Source organism: Myotis nattereri, assembly GCF_964212035.1.
Source record: "Myotis nattereri genome assembly, chromosome: 11".
Classification (NCBI taxonomy): domain Eukaryota; kingdom Metazoa; phylum Chordata; class Mammalia; order Chiroptera; family Vespertilionidae; genus Myotis; species Myotis nattereri.
The window spans coordinates 67,383,726-67,409,047 of record NC_138086.1 but is presented as its reverse complement, the minus strand read 5'-3'; the positions used below and the strand labels follow the sequence as shown (position 1 = coordinate 67,409,047).

General features: G+C 42.4%; 1 protein-coding gene across 3 annotated transcripts in view; it reads right to left on the bottom strand.

The window, feature by feature from the left end:
- Nucleotides 1-25,322, bottom strand: part of MAGI2 (membrane associated guanylate kinase, WW and PDZ domain containing 2) — a 1,132,900-nt gene that overhangs the window by 118,583 nt on the left and 988,995 nt on the right. For all 3 annotated transcript variants that reach the window (XM_081102532.1, XM_081102533.1, XM_081102534.1), the window contains 3 exons: nt 21,131-21,222; nt 13,311-13,503; nt 6,462-6,710 (listed from right to left, as the gene is read on the bottom strand). In XM_081102532.1, coding sequence (XP_080958658.1) covers nt 6,462-6,710; nt 13,311-13,503; nt 21,131-21,222 — 534 coding nt within the window. The remainder of the gene's footprint in view (nt 1-6,461; nt 6,711-13,310; nt 13,504-21,130; nt 21,223-25,322) is intronic.

The following is a 25,322-nucleotide window of genomic DNA, read 5'->3' as shown; positions in this document are numbered from 1 at the left end:
TATTATTAGGTCAGAGGAGACATTCCAAGTGGCAGAAGGCAAAACATGGACACGGGGACAGGAGAGCAAAAGTTGTCTCCGGGGGTAAGGAAGGAACCCAGCTTTGGTCGAAGGGAACGGTGGGGAGCTGTTGGTACAGGGGGGCTGTGTCTACATTACCCAGGGTCTTGGATGTAAGAGAGGCCTGTTGGAATTTTGCCCTGTGGATATTTTTATCAGGGTGTTTTGATCAAGGACTCATTATAGGAAGATTGAATGGTACCGAGGAAGGGCTGCCTTCCTTGATGCACATTGGGTCATTAGTGACTGCACTTCACTCCCACCCCAGCCCCTGGCTACCTCCTGAAGCAGAAAGTAAGTCACTCCCATGCATGTGAAAAGATTGGTTTGATTTAAAACATAATGTAGGTCAGTACAGACTAGGAACACAATCTGATCTCTTTTGCATATGCTGATTTTCCAAAAGATTATGAAGACATTTGCTTACTTTATGGTTTTATGAGTTCTATTTAGGAGCCAGATATTTGGGGCAAAGCTGGCCTTTTATGTAGTGCTGCCCCCCCCCCCCCCATTTCTTCTGTTATAAAAACACTCACATTAACGGTATGGTGAGACTATCATGCCTCCTGAATGAGCTACTACTCTCAGCATAAAGCTCAGAGCAAAAGCACTGTGTCCTTGAAAGAATCCAAAGCAGAGATTCACTTAAGGAGTAAGGGAGTATTCTGTGTCACAGAATTCTGGCTGGTTCAGAATTCTGAAAGGAAACTTGCTTTTGAAAACCCACGAGAAATCCGTGAGACTCACTTCGTAATTCTCATGTTCAACTGCATGGGCGTAACTTAAGTGATTTTCTAGCAATGACTTCTGGAGTTTACAATGACTTTGAAAAGGTCAAGGTCCCAGCATCAGCATCAATTGCACCAATTACCTGTGTTTTTATGGGGATCAATGAATTAACCTCAATAGGGAGGCTTGAAGAAAAAAAACCGACTGCCCCAGCCCAAACCAGCAAGATATAAGATGAGGTGCTTATTGGTTGCCCATATTGAGGCTTTACTTTAGGGCAAAACTTTGTAACTATGGGCCATTAAAAGAAATGTGCCACCAAGGGTTGGTTACAAGGTGTGGAGGCAGCGACTGCATCCTGGGGAGGGCTGGGTGAGGCGTGGGGGCAGAACCCCCTGGGGAAGTTGCCTTTCTGCCTCCTGCAGCCTCATTTGTTTGATTTCTCTGTGTTATAAAAAACAGGATGATTTTACAAGTGTGCCAGGAAGTGACAAAAGGAAGCAAACGCTGCCTTAAGTTGCTTTAAAAGGGGAGCTGGTTTAGTGCTGTTAACTGCTTGTTTCAGATCATTTCTTGACAGAGTTAGAGAAGAACACAAGAATTGAAAGTGTTAGGAGCCATCTTCCAAACAAGATAAAGAATGAACGCTTAAAATAATAGTGTAAGCCAATAAAAAATATGACCCAGGCCTCAGACTTACCCAAAGCTTTTTATACCCAGACAAAACTAAACCAATAGCTTATTTTTCATGCTGAATCCTGGCATGAGATATATTAGAGCTGCAAGAGGCCATTTAGACCATTTTCCCTTATATTTTAGATGGAAGTCACAGGAAGACCAAGTGACTTGCTCAGGGACACCACAGGGAGTGGGCTTGTTATCCAATGCACTTCTATTTAGTTTAAAGCTCCTGTATTAGGTCAAGACTATAGAAAAGCTCGCTTTGGTTTTAATTCGTACCTCCCTAAGTAAGTGACTTTTCATTGGCTGAATGGTTGGTGAGAAAAAAATCTTCATCTGCTTCACTCCTTGTTCAGTTTTACTTCGTCCTTTCTTAAAAGGTCATAAAAGACCTGCTAGCTACACTTTTGAATTTCTAGAATAACTTTGAACCTCCAGAGCCTATGGATATCATTAAGGACTTTGAGAGAGTCATCAGGGCATTTTACCAAAGATGATGAACTCTCTCCTAGAACACTGGATCGCCGTGGGCCCTACAAAAAGTCAGCAATGACCAAGTCTGTGCTCCAATCTTTGCCAAAGACAGTGCACACATGGAAACAAAGATCTGCAGCGCCAGCACGGAGCTGGAAGACTGTCAGAAGCCAGCAGCATGCTGGCCAGTGATGTGTTTATAATAAAGACACAGAAACGGAGTCAGTGCTGTTAGGACAATAGGAATGAAGGAAGGAAGGGTTGACGTGATTGCTCCCCTATTGTTGACTGCTGAGATTGCGGCCTGAATACGTTCTATCTCACAGCGCTTGTTGTGGGCCTGCATCTACGGGTATAACTTCCCTCACAGGCGCCAGCCTCCACTGCGTCGGTCCAAGCTGCCCATGTACGTCTACCCCATACATTTCAACATAACCTTCCTGACAAATTACAGAAAAGCAGGTGGCTAAGTGTCACTTTTATGTCATCATTTGTGCCAAAACATTTCTGGGGAACATCTGGTGGGGGGTAGGGGAGAGCAGAAAGTACCTGTAAGGATCAGGTTACAACTGTGCAATAAAACCTAAATGTCAGAACTCAGCCTTGAGCTGGGGATACCCAAAGACCAACAACCCCACTGCCATGGCCACAGGGACATTTTTATAGAGCAGGCATTCGACCCACTGGGATTCAGAAGGCTACCTCAGCCTTCTATCCTGTGTACACAGACCTTTGTGAAAGTAACAACACTTCCCAAATATACCAAAGCGTCTAGGTTTTGAGAAGCTTCTAACATGGCTTCCAATATTCTGTTTACCGATAATATGGCAATGAACATCTTTGTCTGAATCTTTTTAAGAATCAAAAAATGCAGTTTCCTGTTACAGTTTACTCTTATCCTAGGCTCTATTCTGCAAACCACTTTGTTTTCCCGTGGGTCCAATTTTAAGGTCTGAAAAAATATTTAATATTTTGGATAATGGGACAAAAACGCTCAGGAAGCTTGCTTATTCTAACTTTAAATCAAGACGGATATTCCTGCACCTGGGGTAGAAATCTGTCTGCTCCAGACAATAACTGGCCTCCGGAGTCACTGGCTTTGGAGGGTAGTGTGCTCTTTAATTACATTAATTGATTAAAGAAAATTTCTTCTTCATTTTCTGGAAAAAGAATATTTTTTTGGGGAAAAAAAAGTGAGGCCTACGAAATGGCAGGCGATAGTAAACCCAAAATCTCACCTCCCAAGTTCTCAATTTGTTAAACATCTGGCATCGCCGGCAGAGTTGGTCCCTGTGCCGAGGAAGCTATGGAAGGTGATTCTCTGTGAGCAGGGTGGGAGGTTTACATTCGGGCTCCTCATCTCGCCTCTCTGATATCTTCAATGGAGGTGCTGTGTTTGCAGGAACATTCTCATCGGCACAGCTTTGAGCTTGAATTTTGATGTTTCCCATGACTTTGGTAGTTGATTACCTAGTGAATTCTGGGGAGACTTCCAGCCCTCAGCAAGGGCAGCTTCAGCAGGACTGGTGAGGCTGCCACTGCTCTGTCCGCATGGCTGACCTGGGCCGCAGGGGGGTGGGAGTTGGGGAAGACCGCGCTCCCAGAAGGCCGGCATCTGGGGAGGGGGAGCTGGCTCTCAGGGATGCTCATCTGCTGCCCAGATTTCGCTGCTCTGGGCTCTCACTGAGCTGTGGTATCTAAGACGAGTACGCTGAAGGGATGAGAAGACAATCCACAGCAGGGATGATGATCAGGAGAACACAACAACATATTTGGTACCTCGAATATTCTAGGCACTTCCATGTACCCTCACAGTGACCCCATGGCACAGGTATTAAAGTCATTCTCTGTTTACATCTGAGGAAACTGAGGCCCAAAGAGCTCATGTATCTTCCTCATGCCACACAGCTGATGGATGACGAGCCAGGTTTCACATCCAGGCAGTATGATTGTAGCTCCTGGCTGTTAACCGCACCACTCCCTTGCCTAAAGGTGATGGCGTGCTCATTGAAGGCATAACAGCATTCTGCCTGCCAATGGAAAGGCTTCAGCAGCCGTGAGAAAAACCACATGTGTGTTCAGGATCCCTGGGCTCAGGGAAGACACGGAGAGGAAAATGACACAAACCCTGAGAATGACCATGACTCCTGAGAACCTGATAGCGTCACGCTCTCCGAGTCTCCCAGAGCCCCGGAGAGGTGACAATGGAGAGGTGGCACAAGGAAGGCCCCTTTCCATTCAGGAGGCACTTAGCACTTCTTTTCAAAATTACAAGTTCAAAAATTATTGCATAAGTATGAGACAGCATCGGGTCCAAGAACCTTTAGGTGCATGTGGCCAATTATGTTCTGTAAATGCCACCCACCATCAGTGTAATCACTGCTCTTCCCACAGAACATGGGGCAACCTGCCTTTCACACTCTTTACATTGAAAAGAAATAAATATGAGAAAAAAGAAGCCAGGAGGCATCATGAACTCCAGAATATATTTCCACTCTCCAGGGTGATGTAAAATAATGCCATTTTGAAAATGGTTAGAATTACTCTTTTGAGGTATAATGTCACTTGGTCGGAAGGAAAAATTCACATGTTGATTGTAAGCATTTGTACCTGTTGTTTTCCAAACCTACCTATGTATGAATTTTATTTGCAATAGAAAAAGCATTTGTGGTTTCCTTATGAAATAAGTGCATGCGTGTACACACACACACACACACACCCCTATACATTCAGCTACAATACTGTCACACTTCAAATAAAGCTGAGACCCTAAGAATATGCTTAACAATTTCATTGCAGCAGTACACTTATTTTTATTCCACCTCTTTACATATCCTTCTCCAATAAGTTATATAAATGACTGGAATAGCTACAAAAGTTCTCTGTAAACATTTCCTCCAAGTATAAATTATTGGAAGACTGCTTATATAATTTATGAAAATCTTTAGTCTTGTGCCCTTTTAATCTTGGTGAAGCCATCCTACTGACAGAATTCTGCTTTTGCTCTATGCATTAAGGTTGAATTTATTTCTTCAGCTTATCGCGAAGAAAAAGAGAAATGAATCTGCACTTTCACATGGATGTCACTTAGCTTCTGCACATACTCACCAAGGCTTAATGCTTCTCCAGTTTTCACTCTTGAGTTTGTCAAAGCTGAAGCTAATCAGGGCAATTCTCTCCATTTAGTTCTGGTGGTGTTTTGATAACATTAAGTTTATCATAAAAAGTTCTTATTCCTTCTAATGCTTTGATTTCTTGAGTATTGTTTAACGCACACACCTCTCTCCCCAACCATGTGCTGGAAACAACCACAATTTATAAGAATTTTAGGCACCACATGACTCAATTATTTTTTCTCTTACTGCTCTCTATTCGGGTGTTTTTATCCACAACATTTTGGGCTAAATGACCTCAGCATTATAAACGAACAAGTAAGTGTTCCCATCGCCTCTCTGTCCTGGCTGCTGAGGAACCTCCGGGTAGGACTGCTGAAAGGAAAACCTTCAGGAACGCCTTTGTATCTACAGAGATGATTGACTGGAAGAAAAATATGACCTGTGATTGTCACCTGTTGTGCAGAATCACGGAACCTTAGATTTGAAGGAGCCTGAGGAGGTGAAGTCTTCTATTTCTCCCGCCCGTGCTGCTACTACCCAAGGGGAAGGCGCCACTACAGGACCTACAGGGCTGTTTTAATGGCTCCCAATGTCTTCGTGCTTCCACTCCTTTTTTTTATATAATATGTTTTTATTTATTTAAGAGAGAGAGGAGGAAAGAGAAACATTGATGAGAGAGAACTAGCAATCGGCTGCCTCCTGCACACCCCGTACTGGGGATCAAGCCTGCAACCCAGGCATGTGCCCTGGAATCCAATTGCAACCTCGTGGTGCATGGGGTGATACCCAACCAACTGAGCAACACCGGCCAGGGCATGTACTCCCACTGTTGCTCCCTTCCCACAATTTCATTTTCCACAAGCAGCTGGGCTCATCTTTAAAAAACGTCAGTCAGATTTCTGTCCATTGATTAAAACCCTCCAGTGGCCCCAGTGATTTAGACCACAATCCTGACTTCTGCCCAAGGGCGTAGGAAGCCTCGCGCCCTGGCTCCTGCCCCCTCCCTGTCCACCCTGGCACAGCCACCGGGCTTCTGTGAGCTCCTTCCCCGCTCAGGGCTTCTGCTTAGACTGCTCTCCCTGATCCTCTGCCAACCTGGTTTCATCCTATCGGACAGGCGCACCCTCCCCTCACATCAACACTCCCACTTCACTCTGTTTAATTTTCTTTCCAGTTCAAAATGAGGGAGGAGCTTTTATGGGCGTGTTGGACTGTCCTGAGCCAAAGGTCAGCAACATCTGGCTAATCAGTGTTCAGGATGCCTTCTGGGTGCCCACAGCCTGCGCCTTCCAGGCGCCCTGGTATGCCTCCCCTAGTCCCCCCACCTGCTGGCCAGCATCCCCACCACCAGAACAAAAGGAAACAGATCTCTCCTTCAAAGGCAGGGAAGCAGCCACTTACTTATAGTGGATCCGGACTCAGGCCTGTTCAGGGAGCTGATGATGACGAAGCCAAAGCCTTCGTTCTCTTTCCGGTGAATGACCACGTCGCTGGTCTGCAGGCTGTGGGACGCGAAGCCTTCCGGGGGAGAGGCGCTGCCACTGGGGGCGGCGTGGTTGCTGTTGGTGTAGGTGGCATAGTCACTGCGTGGAGAGCTGTGGTGGGTGGATACGGAGCCTGGGCTCCTACCGTTCTCTGGGCAGGGCTCCCCTGCAACAAGGGAGAATGCAGGCGCTTGGTTATTTAACAAGGTCTGGGGGAGTGCCTCCTGTGTACCAGGCACGGCTCTAGATACCAGCACTGTGACCAGACTGGTTGACTGGCTTCTATTCCACCCAGAATTGTAGAGCCCAAACCCCTCAACTTTCCTAAGTGCTGCTCCCTGTTTGCATTTTCCCCTTGTTAAGACTGCAGCCCCCCAGGACAATGTCTAGTTAGAGACAGCGGGTTTCTTAGTTGCATAATAATAATTGATCACAGAAGATCATAAAACAAGCGGACAGGCTCTTCAATGGTACTGTGAGCACGAATTACTTAAAGAGCTTGTGAGAACTATCTTTAGAGTCCACACACGGCAAGTTTTTTCAGTAGATCTAGGGAAGACTGGGCGCAGGAGTCTGCCTGCAGGTTCAAGGTCAGACTTTGAGAACTGCTGCTGTAGAAGTCTTGGAAGTGGGGCTAACAGCCCAGGGGATGTCTTTGTAAAGTGACCTATCATCATTTTACCAAGAAGCCACGGTTTTATTTAATTTTGTGATATTCTGTTAGCTTAGATGTGTTCACTTCCTGCAGGTAGGAAATATCCTTCTTAAAGTAGTTTGCTTACTCCAGGATCTGACAATGTTACCAGGCTAAGGAGCAATGAATTTTGAATCATTAAGGGAAGTGTTGGAGGCCTGGCTCACTTACATTCTGTATTGTTGAAAAATAGACTATTATCAATCAGATAAACCAAATCACTACTTTCACGAGAAAGCAAGCAAGCATATTCACAGAGAGAAGTGATAGACAGTTGGCAGCCAAGAGAAGCTAGTTTTTAAAATGAAAGTTGATCTGTCATCTAGAAAGAATTTTGTCATTTTAATTTAATACCTAGGTAATGGTATCTTGATTAAAAGAGCTGACATGGCACCTAGAATACTGTAATTAGAAATAAAGCTGTTTCATCTCCATCTTACAATTTAATTAGTGTACTCAAAAGACGTTATGGAACAGAGGAATATGGAAAAGAGTCACAATTAATGTTTTTTTGGGGAGGGGGGTGTTGCTAGATATGGTCTCCTATTTAGAAGTCTGGAAAGTGTCTTGTTAAAAATAATTGGCAAAAGCTCCAATGAAAGCTCTTAACTTTACAAGCTGCAATTCCATTCTGAAATGGAAAAATTAGGGAGAAAGAACAGACTATAAGAAAGGTTCTGTGGAATACTATGCTGCTGTAAAAAGGAAGGAATTCTTACCATTTGCAGCAGCATGGATGGAACTGGAGAGCATTATGCTAAGCGAAATAAGCCAGTCAGTGAAAGAAAAATACCTCATGATCTCACTCATTTATAGATAATAAAGAACATTATAAACTGATGAACAAAAATAGATGCAGAGGCAGAGAAGCATCAAATAGCCTGTCAAACTACGGCGGGAATGTTGGGAGGGTTGGCGGGGAGGTGAGAGATCAACCAAAGGACTTGTATGCATGCATATAAGCATAACCAATGGACGCAAGACACTGGGGGCGGGGGAGCAGGGAGGGCATGTGATGGGGGGGGGGGAGTGGTGGCTGGGGGAAGGTCAATGGGGAAAAAAGGGAGACATATGTACTACTACTTGTAATATTTTAAACAATAAAATATAAAAAGCAAGGTTCTGTTACACAGATACCTTAAGGAAAAGAAGCTGCATTCATTCATACACCCAGATTAAAAATGGCCTTATGAAAAAGCATTTACTTCTTATTTGTAATTACTGAATAAAATGTAGGCTGCTGCTTATTATCATTTGATAAATTTGATTTTGGGGTAAGATTCAATTAATCAGGCTTTAATAGAAGGAAACAAATGGATGCTTTTCATCTGTAGGAAATGTAATGAAGTCACAAAAGAACAAAATGTCAATGTCAAAGCCTTTCCCTCTTTTCTATCAAATTAAAACTGCCTGTAAAATGTACCCTCTCTGCTAGAAAACATCATCCAAAGGCGCACAGTTATTGTCTTGGTGAAGCACATGTCCTTTATCAGTCCTTCTGCGCGTTGGAAATAAAGTGATTAGAGATAGTCAGGAAGAAGAAAAACAAACAAATTATTATGCTGCAACATTAAATTGAAAATCTCCCCGAGTTATTGGACCAAATCAGTAACTAAATGTCATAGGCAGTGACAAGAGAGATCTCATTTTCTGGCTGTCATATTTTAGGGGGTTGAGATCTTGGTTGTCAGTAAAGCAGGAACAAAGAAAAATTATCTGCCTTTGCAATAAATGGCTGGGAGTGGCTATGCCTCAGGTGTTAGGGAGAGAAAGGAAATCAGGGACTAAGTCAACGTAAGTGGTGAGTGGCCCCTGGGTAATTACATTAACAGGATACTTTTCTATTGCTGTTGGACTTCCCTGTCAACGTCTAGAACCAAGTTCTTCATCTTTAACAACATGAACACATTTAAAGCCAGGGAGTTAAGACTTCCAATGATTGATTTTGAGGGATAGAGTTGACTCGACATCATTTTTTTCTACTCAGCTGGCTCTATGTTCAAATGAGACTCTTCTCTCCAACAACCCTTCCTGGTGTAGGGCATGGACATCATTGTTTTAGAATATAATGTAGTAAAATGTCACAGAGTGACTAAATGCCATGTGCATTTTTTCAATTCACTAACTTCCTGACTCATCTTCTTGTCTCACATACAAATGAATGTACAGAATTCAGTCACTTAGTACCTACATAAGTCAGATAATCAATTTTTGCTTCTGTTTTGTCCCAACCAGTTATACTGGAGATCATCATTGGCTGACTGTGAGAGGGTCTCCTTTGGGGAAGGCCCTCCAGGTGAGATGTTTGACAAGAACAGTTGGTTCCTGGCTAGCAGACCCATTTATTCCAGGCCAATAGTTTATTAGAGTTAATTGTCAATGTTGTAAAATAGGCAGATTTTACAGAAATCTGGATTTCCAGTTTCTCTTGAAATACTTAGTAGTGATTACTAGAGCTGGGGTATATGGTTTGCAAGTCATCACAGTCCCAACTATTCCCCAATGTCTCTTGCCAATTTCTGAACCCATAGAGTGAGGGGTATGCAGGGCCAGAAGGACTCGTTCAATTGGAGGCGTTGTTTCTCTTCTAGATCACACCGTGGGTACCAGGACTCCAGGACCCTGTCACCAAACAGACCTTGCCTGCTTCCGGGGTATACTGGGCCTTTTTTTAGGACTGTCCCCCAGAGGATGACAGCACCGCAGATGTACATGTCTTGTGTTAGAGCATGGCCAAGGCAGTGGGGTTTGTATGTGGACAGAGCGTGGACGTGGGGGTTGGAGTGTCCACATGCATGTGCACCTTCAGGGGCCTGCTGGGGCAGGGCAGCCACAGGCTGTGGCCGTGCTGTCAGGATCCGGCCTATCTGCAAGCACTTGTGTTGGTGCACTCCTGGTTTACACTCACCGAAGCAGACAGCTTATTCAAATGGGTGACATGCTGGTAGGTAAAGAGTAAGAAAATGTATTTTGAATTGACAAAAAAGTGTAGTAACTATGACCAGGGAATCCACCGGCTCCCTAAATACTGGCTAAACCTCCCACCCCACTGTCAGGAAAACCTTCCCTTTCTCGGCCTTAGGACAGGAATTGGACGGTCCTGTAGATGTTGGAGAAGATACTGGTAGCTTTAAGGTGGACTCTAATATGTTTTGATTAAGTCATAAAACGTTCACATCAGTTCTAGATTTACACTTCAGGAAATTCTTCAGAGATACCCTTCTCTCAGACAAATAGTGTGGATTCAAAATAATGTGTCATTAGGGTAAACATCTCAAACTGAGCTACTACAGATATAAATGTTTATCCTTTCAGTGGAATAATTAAAGGGACTCTTCTAGTATCCTTGGGAATAAAACAACTATCAGATCTGATGGCATAAGTAAGACATCTCTCAAAACCCGTTTAAGGCGCAAGATCTGTGCTAAAATTATCCAGTAAAGAAAACTAGATACATTGCTGCATATTTCCTTCCTTTACTCCACATTTTCTCATTTTTGAGGATCTAGCTTACCATTGCCCAATTGAAAATATTGCCTTTATATGTGCCCTCTTTTCTGTATTTTAATTGTATGCCTTCTTATATTTCAATATTTGGAGCAGGTTTTTGTGTTATTTAATTTTTGCCCAATGTAACTCACCATCTGTATCTTTCATAATGGATGTGTTTTGTCTTGAGCATCAACTAGGAAGCCAGTGCCCAATGTCTTCTGAGGTGGGCAAGACAGTTGTACAGCCACAGCAAGCCTACGGCTGAAGGGTATGACCTGTCTGACCTCCCTTCCTCCCAGCTTCTTCTCTATAATGTTGCTCCTTTGTGCAAAGAGGTGGCAACACCGCCCCTCTTCTTGCTCATCTTCTGTCTCTTCACAGCTGATTGCTTACTTTCCTTCAGCTTTCAATCATCTCATCATATGCCAGGCTTGTACCTCCCACTGCCTTTGCTTAGGAAAGTGAAATCATAATGATAACAACAACCCTTGAAAAGGCATCTCCACTGTCATTTGTAGTTGTCCCTTCTCACTGTTAAAGAAATGCCACTATGAGGAAATGCTGCCTTCCTCTGTCTTTTAAAAAAATCTATTTCCAGGCATTTACTTTACTATCAAAGTATCCTTTGCTGAACTTAATCATTTTCAATACTGATGAAGCTTTCAAGGAAGAGTGGGCTGAATTAACTTGGAAGCTCTCCTGGTGAGAATGAGCAGTCTGCAGCAGAACTTCAAAAATTAAATGCACTTGAAATGCACTTCAAAGCCTAAATGAGTAAAATTGGTAAGAACTGCAGCAAAGAGCATCTTTACGGAAGTCACATGATCCACAAATTGCAAGAATACGTTTTTGCAGCGTTTGGCATACACTCCAATAGCTTGGGTTGATTAGAGCAAAATTTAATTTGCAATAATCAGCTGGTGGCAAGAGGAGCACGAAATTACGTTGGTGCACTGGTTTTGCCCTTTGCAATGTATTTCCTTGTAAACCAGGTATCTTTTTAATTTATCTTTGGGCTACAGAACATATAGCACAGCAAACTTTTTATTGAAAATCACTCTGTGGGGAGAGAGACAGTTAAATATTAATCAAGAAAACACTGTCTTCCTTCTGGCACCTTGCCCAAGAATGAGGATAATTCAAGGTGTTTTACTTCTTTGGGTCAAGTGGTATGGCAGGAATTTCTGCAGATGAATGACACTTCTTAGCAAAGGCTCTGTGTGAGATATATAGCAGTCTCTACTGGTGGGGGCTGACAGTTCTTCTGACTTGCCCTTTTGAATGATGACCCTTGATCCAAGTCTAGTTTCTAGAAGACGCGAATAGAAAAGGATTTTTTGTTTGACTAATAAACTTTAGCCTCTTGAATCATGCACAGCCTGTGATTAGCCAGTGGCCCTTTGTAAATTCAAATATGGTATAATAATAACACCTATGAAGGACTCCTTCTCCTTATGTTAGGAATGACATTTGCTAAAGGTTGGTTTAACGTCTTTGCATTCACCGGGGATGGAGATGGTGAGAGAGTGAAGAGGGGACTGAAAGTGGTATAAAAAATAAGTCCTAGCCAGGGAGGTGAGTCTGCATCATCGCTGACTCCGTGGACTACTGGGCAGGCTGCTGTGCCTCTGGTCTCCGTCTTCTCATCTGCCACCTGAGGGAGCTGCTATTGCTAAGGGCCCTCCTAAGTCTAGCATTCATCATTCTGTACAAGGAACAGCCAGGGGGCCGAGCAGAAAGCCAGCAGGTCACGGTGGCAGGGGATGATAAGATAATATTGGTGCTGCCGTTCCTGTGATCTCCGGGGCCAAGCACAGGTGGTGTGGGACCATACTCCCAGTGCTAGTGCATGCTCGGGTTACAAGAAATAGCGTGATGCTTGTAACAGACATATTCCTTAAAATATAAACATCTTTTGTGGAGCTGAGATGGTGAAGAGAGAAACTGAATCACATTATGGCTCCGAGGACTGACTTTTGAAAATATCTTTGGTGGATTCTTTTCTGAAGTTGGAAAAATGGAGGTAAAGGGAATAATTACTTCTAATTTATCTGTTTCATAAGTTTGGAGTTATATGAATTGTGTTTGCTCAAAGTGACATACAGCTATATTTATGTAAATCAGGGTAATAATTTTATTGTTACTTTTTATCAGGCTCTACAATGGAGGCTAATTTTCCATCCTTGTTGCCTTATTATGTTATCAAAATGCTGTGGTTTTTGGTTTGTAAACACAATGAGGAACATTTTCAAAAGCCCTATTTTTCACTGCTATAATGTTCTTATAGCTAGCGTTACCAAAGAGCAAAGAGCATACACATCTTGAATTAGCTCCAGGCTTTGCTAGGAAATTTTGATGACTGCATTGAAAATGCAGGCCTCAAAGGCTGCTTGGAATGGTACCAGTGGGGTAAAAATCTGCACTTTCAAAATCAGTTACATTTAGAATATCTAGGTTGTTTTTTCCTCTCATATAATATAGACACAGATTTAAAATTTTGTTTCAAACATCTTTAGCATGTCTCACAAAAACATCTCACCACCTCACCTCCAACTCTTGCTGCTGCCTTGAGTTACATACCTCCACATAGCACCTTTCTTCTCACAGTGAGGTTGACCTGCCCGTTCCGGGCTGCGTGGTGCATAAGGTCGATGACATAGCGGTGGGTCTTGCCAGCCACTGGAATCCCATCGACATAGACGAGCTCATCTCCAGGGTGTAGGCGGCCATCTCTGTCGGCTGAGCCCATGGCAATGACGGCTCCAATCAAAATCTAAAGAAGCAGTGAGAAGAATAGGACATGTATGTTTCAAACTTTTTATGTACATGTAAGTATATAAAAACTTGGTGGGATATTTTATTTCCACATTTTATCCCTTGCTCTAAACCTGATCAAGTACTTGGAAAAATGAGAGGCTAAAGGGGCGCCCTTCCAACTCTTCCAGGTTGCTACCTCCTTCTAGGGAAATAAAAAAAATATATATATATATATATGAAAAAAACTCTGATAAAGGTTCAAAGTATGTTTTGTTTGTTTGTTTGACTTTGAAAAGCGGAAGGTAAATAAAATGAAGCAAAACTCATAGCTGGCTTTTCCTAGCTAGTTGACTTAAAAAAATCTTAGTCAAATCTTCTCCAGATTTCGCTTCCTTCCTTTAATGCTTCCCTCGAGCACCATCCTCGGCACAAAGGACGTTCTAGCCCTGCCTGTCCCCTAAAAAGCTCTGCTGCTTAGGTGGCTACCATGCCAGGAAACGAGGAGGTACATCTGGGAATGTGCATTTTAGTGTAATTTCCTGAACCAGGGAAGGCGATGACAGGCATAAAGTGAGAGTTCCCACTTCCCATTAGAAACACTCAACTCAGTGCCCATTTGTAAGGCTTTTATCTTTCGCAGAGGAAAGATAATAGTACTTAGAATTTTAATTTTGCTGTTTAACCTATAAACAATTTTTCTAACTCATGAACAAAAGACACCCTTTTTCTTTTGCCAAGTGGCTTAGCCACACAGCATCTAAAGGCAGTAGTTACCATTAGCCTGATAATGTTACAGAGCCTATATTCTAGGTTTCATTTTAAATCTTTATTAAATGGCCCCTTGCTCACAGATTGATTTCTTTCAGGTGCAAGAATTTCTTTCAAATCCCAGATCTGTGGATTCCAGCTAATTGGCAGAGTTGCTGCATTGTGACCTGCAGGCTTCATGGCCTCGGGCTGGCAGTATATCCATTCCTTCTGCTTGGACCCACTGCTCAGTGTGGCCTGTCCACATGGCAACCAGACCTTGATGCCCAGGATTCTCAGGTATATGCAAAATTATAGTCTGAAGAGTTTTCTTTTTCCTTCGGTCCACAGAGGAATGAAAATTCCCCATCACTGTCACTCCTTTTCATGTATTCCTGGAGGGTGAAGTGAGGAGTAGATTTACTTCTATGTTAAATAGTAGTGCTCCGATGAGCGGTTCATTACTGATCTCACAGGAAAGGCCTCACACGCCGACCTTAGGTTGGCTGTGCAGGTTGGTTTTGTGTCCGCTTGCTTCTGACATTCTCCATTTTCCCTTATTGTCATGCCAACCTGAATTGATGAGTTTCTTTTTGAAGGTGTTCCAATCTATTCTTCAAAAGTCTCAACCCACTAAGGAGCTTTTCAAAGATTTGCTAAGTGCTTTGTGCAAAACCAGTTAAAATGAATGTTTATGTTTCTCCACTGCCCCATGAAAAGCTGCACTTACCCGGGTTACCCAAAGAAAATGCTTCACCTCCAGATTTCCTGTATGCCACAGGGGAGGGTTTATAGGTGGTTATGGAAAATACATGGCCTGTGAACTTCCCGGCTGGGTAATTATCAACTTTAAGCTATAGTTTTGATTCTAACTGATCAGAGCGAATCAGGAAACAGGTTACAACGGAGGGAGCCACAGCTGCAACTGGGCCCTCTACAAAGGTTGTAAAAATTAATTTCACATTGGAAAATTCCTATTTGCTGCTAAAGGAAAACAGCAAAGATATACAGATACCCTTGAAGTTATCTTCTGTGCTCTTAGCTTCACATCATCTTTTACCAGGAAAATCCCAGTCAAGCTGCTTTTCTGCGGTATTGCAATGGAATGAGGTACTATCCTCTCTAATTAATTCATTAATCCGGCAAATCTTCATTGAGCCCAAGGACACTTTTAGGTGCCAGGAATTCAGCAGTGAACAATACACAAAAGTCCTGCCCGACAGAGCTTCCATTCTAGTGGTAGGACAATAATAAATATAATAAATGTGTGGCTATGTTACATTTAGCAGGCATGTATTATGGGAAAATACAGCAATGTCAGGTGGTGGAAGCGTGTCCGCCACATGGCTGAGGTGGTGCTGGAGTTGATTAGAGCAGGTCTCAGTGAGAAGTGGACATTTGAGCAAAGACTGAAATTCAGTCACATTTTTAAAAAATGTAAAACTTGAATCTTCCACCTTAAGTTTGTTGGATCAAATATGATATATATACTTCTAAATAAACTATGTCCAATTAATACTTCAATTGAATATCTAAATAAACTGTATGTATTCAATATAATATTTCAATATGTAATATTGTATAATTATTCTATGTATACATATTACTGTATAATTGCATTATATAATCCATCCTCTATCTTGTTTCAAAAAGAGTTTGCCAGCACCATTAAACAAACTATAATCGAGCTGAGCATGGGGAACTGGAGAAGGCATCAGAGCTGCTTGTCCTGGGACATATGTATTAGTTACATTCGCTCATTCCGCCAGGAACCTCCACCTTTGCTGGGAGCAAGCTGGCCACATGCGTGCACTGTCACTTCTGGCTGTCAGGCGGCTTTGCTCTTCGCCTTTGGCCCTTTGCACCTGCATGCATTTTATTTCACTGCGGACACAGAGCCAGCTCTGTGTGTCCCTCTATTCAGGGAAAAATCCACAGCGCTTTCTCTTTATTTTCAATATACTTTATTTTGAATATGTTTAGTTTCTTTCCTGTCTGCCACTGTAACTGCAGGTAACTGCAGGGACTAGATAATCTGTGATTCCTTTCTGCACTGTAATTCATATTGGCTTCCCAATGTACATACCGTGTTCATTTAAGCTCTTGAAAACATGCCTCAGGGTACCTGATCCCTTGTCAGTAGTTCTCAAAGTCTGGGGTGGATGTGAATCACCCAGTGAGCTTGCTAAAACAGACTTCTGGACCTCCCTTTGAGAGTCTGATTCTGCAGGCCTGGGGTGGAACCTGAGACTCTGCATGCCTAACAAGCTCCCAGGGGTTGCTGGATGCTTCTGGTCTGTTATCACACTTTGAGCAGCAACATTCTGAGTATTCCCACTTGGTCCAATGGCCAGAGGCTCTGTGGTCTCGCGGTCATGTTCCAAGTCTGCTGAAGGGCTCTCCCTCTGGTGCCTCGCCTCCGCTTCCTGCCCGGCCACACCGGGCACTTTCCAGGTCTGCTGAGGGATGCCCCCTTGAGTGCATGGTCTGGGCTCCCTGACCCTTCAGGCTACATTTTCCTTCCGGGCTTGCTGACCGAGCCTTCCCGGCCAACACTGACTGGCCTTGCTCCTCTGGCCTCACCGTATTCTTCAGCCTCTGCAGACCCCTAGTCCCACTCATTCGCTTTCTCAGTGCTCCTGGAGGAGTTCCTGCCTCTATTGCTTCGGGTCTGAAGGAAGAGCTTTTATGGCAAAACAGACCAATCCTCCCCTCCACCCCCATACACACACACATTGAAAGAACAACTCACCCATGGCCTTATCTTTCCAATTGCCTTCTCTAAAAAAACAAAAGAATTATAAACAACTCTACAACTCCAATTTGTTTTACAGGTTGTGAGGACATGGAACAAAGCAGAATGTTTGATATGAAATAATAGCAATTCACATTCAAGTGTCTGCTATCCCAGTAAGTCAGGGGCAAAGATGAACACAAAAAAGAAAACAAAAACAAATAGCAAAGAAACGAGATGAAAGCCACCTTTGCAGGCCTTTTAATTCTTTCCTGCCCTACCTCATGCTAGTCCAATCCCAGCGGGTCTGATCTGCAACAGTCACAGCCCAGGACAACTTGTTCTCCCCCCCCACCACCCCCAAACAAATGTGCCCCCGACTCCTGTACCAAGGAGGGTGCCTGTCATGACCTCGCGCTTTCGTTAACAGTTCTCCTCCACCCAGGCCTTTCTCCGCTGCAGTGTTCCCCGAGTCCCTCCATCTTGATGCCTTTCCATCTCTTTTCAGCTCACAGGTGGAAACCTCAGCTTTGTTCCTTTCTGGCACTTTTTCATTTCTTTCTCTTTCTATTGTTATTTAACTGTGAAAAGTATTTCCTCTTGCAGGAAAAATGCCCATATGCTTTGTCTGAGCTGGAGTCCCGCTGTGCATTATTTGCCATAAGCGGTGTTGTCGTGTTTAATGTGCACCCTGAGATGTCAATACCATTGCGTATATATGGAGGCCGAAACCCATTTGAGGTAATTTAGGAGACCTCCTGTGGTTGGGGACCAAGTCACCTCCTGTGCCTCTCCCTTTGTAGCCTGCCAGCAATTAAATGAGGCGAGCGCATTTTGTGTGCAGATTATCTTTGGACTTAAAATGGAGGAAGGCAGGAAGGAAGGGCTCATGCGAGACCTTTACGGGAGACTCGCTCTTCCTCCTATGGTCTTTCTGAGGTGCAGTACTCTGGTCTTCAAGACATTACTTTTGGGCTTTGCTGGCTTGAGGGGGATTTAGGCTTCGACTTTATGGCTGGGCTGTCAGAATTGCAGCTTGTAGCCTGAGTGTGTCTTAAATCATTTGAATGAAAGAATAAGCCAGAATAAACCTAGATAAACGCAACAAGGATAACCAGCAAATCCATGTAATCGGAGGAGGCTTATCGTAAATACTAGATGCCTGCCCACTAAAGGTAGAAAGGTGTCCTGAGGCTGGGTGGTGACCATGGCTGCATTCACACACCTGAGCTTCCGTTAGAGCAATATGTGCTCCATTTGGGTATCAATTCTATTGAATCTGTGCTGGGCTAAGTTCAGCAAGAACTCTCCCTTCCTGAGCTAGCTGAGACTAGGCCTTTCCTGTGACTGGCATGTAAGCCCCACTGCCTGTGGGGAGGGGGAGACCAGTGAAGACAGTATTTCCTGAATGTGGTGCTAGTTTATCCCCAAAGCAGACTATGAGGTTATGGGGAAGCCCAGCAATCTAAGAACTCTGCATTGAAAACACTGCATTGAAGTAAGCATCACAGGGAGAATGGAAACGTTCTTGTTTTTCCCTTACATTTATGTGGCAACTTAATCTTTCATTTGTATTTATATGGAAGCGAAGGAACCCAATAATATTTTCAGTGGTAGGGCCAATTAAAACCATAATCTGGCCCTGGTTGAAGAGTCCTTTGGTGCAAAGTACTCTTTCAAATTTTTTTTCCTATCTAATCTTCTGGGAAGGGGGTTTCAGAGATAATAAACAAAATAAATAACACAGGCATTACGGAGTTTTGGGAACTGTGGCCATGCTTAGCCTAAAACGGTCCACTGCTTAGCTCTAGCCAGTTGTCATGGAGAAAGGCAAGCTCAAGGTTGCCAGATGTATTTTTCAAGAGAGGGTAGAAATTTGAATTTTTAAATGTGTGAGATTAGTTGATGCATAGCAATTTTAAAGTGCTGGCAGAGCTAAACAAAGCATGCTGTAGGGCCACCAGGACACATCCCTACTTCTAAGGATTAGGTTATTTTAATTCTACATAGCCTGCTGGATTAGAAGCCTCAAAATATGTATACTCCACATCATATTTATTCTGACAAGCTCAGGCGACAGTTTCGGTTTGGCTAAGAGGACTCTCTTAAATTCCAATTAATATTCACTTATTGTGCCAGGCTTTCTGCTAGGCTTGGGAGACACAAACACCAACAAAACACAGGCCTGCCTCCAAGGCTCACAGATTGGTAAGGGGAAGTGTGTCAGTCAGTGCGCCCTGGAACAAACAGGGACCTCATCTTTCTGGTGGTGACCCCTTAAGTTGTTAAGTTTGAGGCATTATGTTAGTTTAAGTACAATGGATTCTATATGGATTTAACCTTAAATGCTCGACAAAAATCTCAACTATCACACAGTCTCCCACAAAATGCTATCAAAATCACCTTAGTTTTAGTTTGGACATAGTTTTGTTTTGTTTCCTTCATTTGGTATTTTCATGTTCTGCATATGGCTGTGAAATAAAGAATTTGGCCTCAGTCCAAAGAGAGGTCTGGCCTTTCCTGAAAGGTACCCCTACACCCTTGGACCAGGAGTATCTTAGTTTCCATGGTGAGCTCTTTGGGCCATACCTGAGAGTTTAGGCTAATGAGGAGGCTCATGGTGGGCACCTGATATAGGTTATGCTAAGGAGATGACTCAGGGTGGAGCCAGCCATACCAACAGTCTTAGGGTGGGAACGGATGATGCCAGAACAACCAGCCATGTAACTAGAGAGTTGGGACTTTGAGCCACGTGATAGCAGCCTGACATTCTAAAAGGCTGAGCTCAACCACCTAGGCGATGATTCCATCAATCATGCGCACATAATAAAACCCCAAACTCTGGACACAAAATCTTGGGTGAGCATTCCTGGTTGGCAATCCTGAGTGGATGGATGCTGAGGAAGAGGGAAGCTTCACATTTAGAACCCTCCAGACTTGGTCCTATGTTCCTCTTCTTTTGGATGATTCTAATTTGTTCTCATTCACTGTAATAAAACTGTAATCCTAAGGATAGCACTTTCCTGAGTTCTGTGTGTTGTTCTAGTGAATTATTGAATCTGGAGAAGGCCGTGGGGACCCCCAGATTTGTAGCTGGTGTCTGAACTGAAGGTATCATAGAGATTCTTCCCTCAACTTTGCAGTTTAGAGAACTGAGATCTCAACCTGGAGTTTGGCTAACTGGGTAATGTCACATTTTTCATTTATGGGGCACTAAAGGGTAATAAAAAAAGAAAAGATGAAGTCCTGCTTTAAAGGAAGTTAAAATCCCACTAATTAAACTAAATGGGAAGCCTATGAACATGTTAGAGAGCAATCAGAAGCTAAGTCAGAAAGGAATCCTGGAGAGGCCAAGAGGTTAAACGTTTAGTATATGAAGGAACTGGATACTATTTTCAATTCTATAGATCGACTAAGATGAGTTATAGGACAGCCTGGTGCCTGCCAGAGGGGCAGGGATTGAAGGAGACGAGACTTTGTGTGGTGAGCACACAATGCAACAGACAGATGGTGTATTATCGAATTGTGCGCCTGAAACTTATATGATGTTATTACCCAATTTTACCCCAATAAGTTTGACAAAAGAGAAAGATGGGTTATAGGGAGGAATGATTTCTCCAGAGCCTCCCCAAATTCCCAATATTGTGCCAACTGAAGCTGACTTTGTGAACATCTCATGGTAATCTCTTAATTTGAATCGGGTTGAACTTCTGCAGCATTGAGCTTGCTCTGGCTTCTGTTTATCACAGTGTTTTCTCTCCCGCGTGGTTTTGATTGAAAACACACACAATTCTGTTGTTCCAAGTCATCTCTTCACACGTATCTTCTGTCATATTGCATGTGTGTTTACCTGTGAGCTGCTGCCCAGAGAGACCAGTGGTTGTTCCAATACAATTAAGTAATTGAAATATTCAAGAAAAATTTAAACTATTCTAAGAAAGAGTAATGTCCCTTTCTTAATATAATGTGCATTGACGGTGTGTAGGCATGGAAACACTGGCATATTCTGAGAACTTAAATACCAAAAAAACTCCCCAAACCTCAATGTTTTTATGCGCATCTTAAAAAATTTCCTTTCAGATGTCATTCACAGTGATAGTTCCTCTGATGCACACACACACAATATAGCCCAAAGAGTGGACATAAAGAAGATTCAACTTACAGGCTGTCCAGGCTCATCTCCTCCGAGAATTCTGAAGCCAAATCCAGACTCCATCCTACGAAGATGAACATCCAGCTCCTTATAATCTGGACCTGGCATAAAGGAGATCCCATGAGTACTGAATCCTGCCTCCTCCCCACCCCCCGACGGACTGAACACACCAATGATAAAGTAATTTTGTGGGTATGATTAATGCATGGAGAATAAAAAAAGTATGGAACCGAAAAGTGGGTATTCCAAAATTAGTCAGTCTGAATTAACAGTGACCAGCCAAGGCAGAAAGAGCACACAAATTTTCTGGGTGAAAAAAAAAATGATGCCTCTATCATTCTTTATTTTTCTGAGAGCATTCAGATTATCCTTAAGAAGACTGGCTGTCACTTTGAGCATGTTTACTCTGACTAGAATGATTATTTTAGAAATATGAGAGAACAGATGGCAACATCTTGGAACTACCTAATAAAGTTTACCTAGTAATTGACTAATATTTGTTTATATTTGTTGATGCATTCAGTTTAGTGTGTGTGTGTGTGTGTGGGGGGGGGGCGGGGGGAGGAGAGCAGAGAACGGGTTATAAAATAATGCCTAGCAAAAGTCATTTCTTTTAAAATTGTAGCAGTTAGAAAATATAGAATTTAAACTTTTCTGTATTGAGGTTTGAGTAAAGTTTTTATTTTCTGACTAACTACTTCAGGTTTTTTAAAATTCAGGGGTAGAAATTCACCTAGTTCTAAGTGGACTCTTAACCTTCAAACATTTTGACATGTGGAAGCCATTAGTAGATTCACTATTGACTTCATTAGTGTTTTCAGAGTAAACTACAAGAGGATACTTTTTTGCAGTTAGCTGAAAGAATAGAAATATACTGAAAAATAAGCTGGGAAACTCTCTCGAATGCCATTTTTTTTCCAACTCTATAATAAATAAACTAAAACTACAAGAAATCTTTTGACTATTTAAATATAATTTATGCCTTCCCCCATCCCCTGGACCTTTGAACCTTCCTCAGGGTTCAAACCTTCCTCACGACCGAGTTGTACATACATACTTTCATGGTCACTGTTAGGATGTCAATGGATGAGCAGCAACTTTGGGGAACACTTCATGCCATCCTTGGCTTAAGAAGTATTTAGTGATCTCTGGCCTTAACAGTTTAAAGGAGATATCAGAACTGATAGAAGCAAATATTAAGTTAAACTCTCCTCCCTTAAACAGGATGGTTTTGGAAACTGGGGTGAGATTTCAGAGAATCCTTTTGGGATAGGAAGCTATGTCTGGACCACTCAGTAGTCATAGTTGAGAGACAAGACTTAACGACTAAGAAAAAACTCAAAGAAGACTAACCAATTGGATTTCCACACCCATGAGTCATCCCTTATGAATTGTATAATCATTCATATTTTAAAGATGAGATAACTTAAGAGAATTTAATTCCTATTAAATAGTTAATTAGAGCTGGGTGATAAAAGGTAAAAAACAAACAAACTTTGCCCTACACTATACAATTCACAATTGACTTTTGAACTCAGTTTATACTGGGATCTATAATATCACATATGAAGTCACATGTTGCGGTGTGTGCTAAGCTTTTGGGACTCTGGAGGCAGGTGGAGCAGCCCTGCACAATCACAGCAGAAACCTGCACGTCTCCCCAGGGAGGAAGAAAGGCCAGAGGAGAAAGGAAGATGACAGATTATGTCAAATCCCTGTTCAAACCTCTAAAAGTTGGTTGTGATATGATTGCTCCCAGCAATCTCCTCTTTCAGTTACTTTTAGCTTAGAGGACTCTAGATTATGTATACATAAAAAATTCAAAGAGAGCATGACATATTTTTGGCACTTAAAATAGTAGAGCTAGAATGTATTTAACCAGAACATTCAATCTATTCTCATAAATATTCTCATTTTTGCATCGCTGGTGAGTATGGTAAGTGGGAAATTTTTCCTCTAATAGCTTCAGCACTAATCTACATAGCATGAGGAACTGTAAGAGTATAAGAGGAGTTAATTGTGTGATTCATTTTATTTACTAAATAAAACTTTCCCCAAGCAAATGCGGAAATTATGACAATCCCAGTAATGGAAGGGAGTTGTCTTATGTTAGAGAATGCTGTGATTCCTGGGGCACTGGAAAGCTTTTCCTAAATAAATGACTCTTTTTTTTTTTCCAGTAGAAAAATATAGATATTAGGTAGTTCATTTTATTTAACTCTGAAGAACAGATGTGAGTGGGGCGTCCATCCTCCTCCTATTTTTTTGTGTGCACATTTTGGTGACATTAGCATCTTCTGATTGTTGCTCTTTCACTTTGATTTCAAACATATGGTGATATGTGTCAACCATGTCATCTCCACCCTCTGGTTTACCAAGCAGAAGAGGGCCAGCTCATGGCACACGAGCAAGCAGAGAGAGGACAAAAGAGACCCATTAGAAAAGCGTGCCAGCAGATGTGCTTTATTTTCTAGTTCTTTGTTAATTTTGAACACAGACTCAGAGCCTGCAGGGCACGGAAACTTTAGAGAAATAGTCAACTGGAAAAAAAGTTTCAATGATAGATTGTGCCTTAGAGCAGTAGTATTTTTCTTTTTTAGGGAAAATAAGAACTTTTAGAAAGATAATTTTTCTTTGGTTTATCCCTCTACCCCCCAATTTGAGTCTGCCTTTAGAAAAATAACTACAATTACGTGCACAAGGCTGGGAGACATTACTCTTTTTTCTTCCTGCTTTGTTAGCTCTCTGGAAAGTTCATGATGTTTTTGATATTTTCCTTTAGTTGCTCTTCTGGCCTGATGTCATGTTTAAAATGATGTTATGCTTCATCTCTTCTGTTAATGTAAAAAGTTAATGCAAAGAAATCCAAGGGCCAACTCTTCACTCCACTGGGACAGGATTTAACAACCACCACACCTCCCCTTGGTTGAATTGAAAACCGTGCACCTAGAAGGTTGTTAGATGAAGGGGTCTGGCGGGCACCTAGTGGGACCTCAGTCACTTTGAATGTCATTCAACCATGCCCCCACCAACATCCTTTTTTTCTTGTCTACTTTCTTATTTATTTCATTTCCATGCTCTTCTCTTTTTTTACCTTTTTCCTCAGCTCTTTTTACAGAACCGTCAGGGATACTCTCAAGATGAGGCAGGGGTTGTGAAGAAATGGACTAAGGAGAGGCAAAATACTCTTTGGACATTGGTGTGGAACGGCCAGGCATGGCCAGTGTTGTTCTGCCTTAGAAGCCAGGGCCAGGGTCCTCGGGCATTATGAAATAAAGCAGCTTAAGATACTCATCTAAGATACCTGACCACCGTGGAAAACTATAGGAATGGAATTTACAAGTCCGGATTTATCCTGGGCTCCCACTAATATTGAAAAAGCAAACACATTCAAAAGTAGCAAATGGTGGTCACATCCAGGTATCAGGACAACTTTCCTCATAATAAAGTAGAATTTCAAAGCTGATTATTTCCCACTAAGACTCCAGGAAGGTGTCAATGTTATATATACCTTGGTCTAGATTTTGAAAGATATTGCTTTGTGCACAATTTTAGGGAAAAGGATCAGTGACTAAACACAACTGATTAATTTTATGAATGACTCAAGCTTCAAAATGCAAAGAACAGCATTTTTTATGGATTAATTTGGCACATGGGATGCTGCTGTAAACATGTCAATTAAATTTTGGTACTTGAATCCCCTTTCGTGTTTTAATTAAAGCATAAGTACCACGAGCTTATTATCAGTTTGGCACAGAGACTGAATTCATTCAATTTTTCCTTCTGGAAAGAACATTAATTTTTTGGCATTTCTTTGTGAAGAGGTCTGGGGAAGAAAGTACGAGGATGGAATCAGGAATCATAGGTGGTTATTAAGTTGTCTCTGGCTGCTGGGTTTCCAATGCGCTCCAAACGCAGAATGAGTTAAACAGGAATTGAATAGTTTCTATTGCTCGAGTATAACATTACCAGATAAGTAGCTAACACATTTTTTTCTTAAAAGAATCCCTTCCCTTTACTTTTCCCCTGTATACCTTTGGTAATGTGAATGTGATGAGATATATTTCTGCTATAGTAGAAGGCATCTCCTACTCTAGTTAGTTCTCTCCCTCATCCTTCAAATAAACTCAGATGTCCCCATCCTAAATACCCGCTACTTACCTACCCATTTCTCTCTGGGAAGAGTAGTCCTTATTGGACT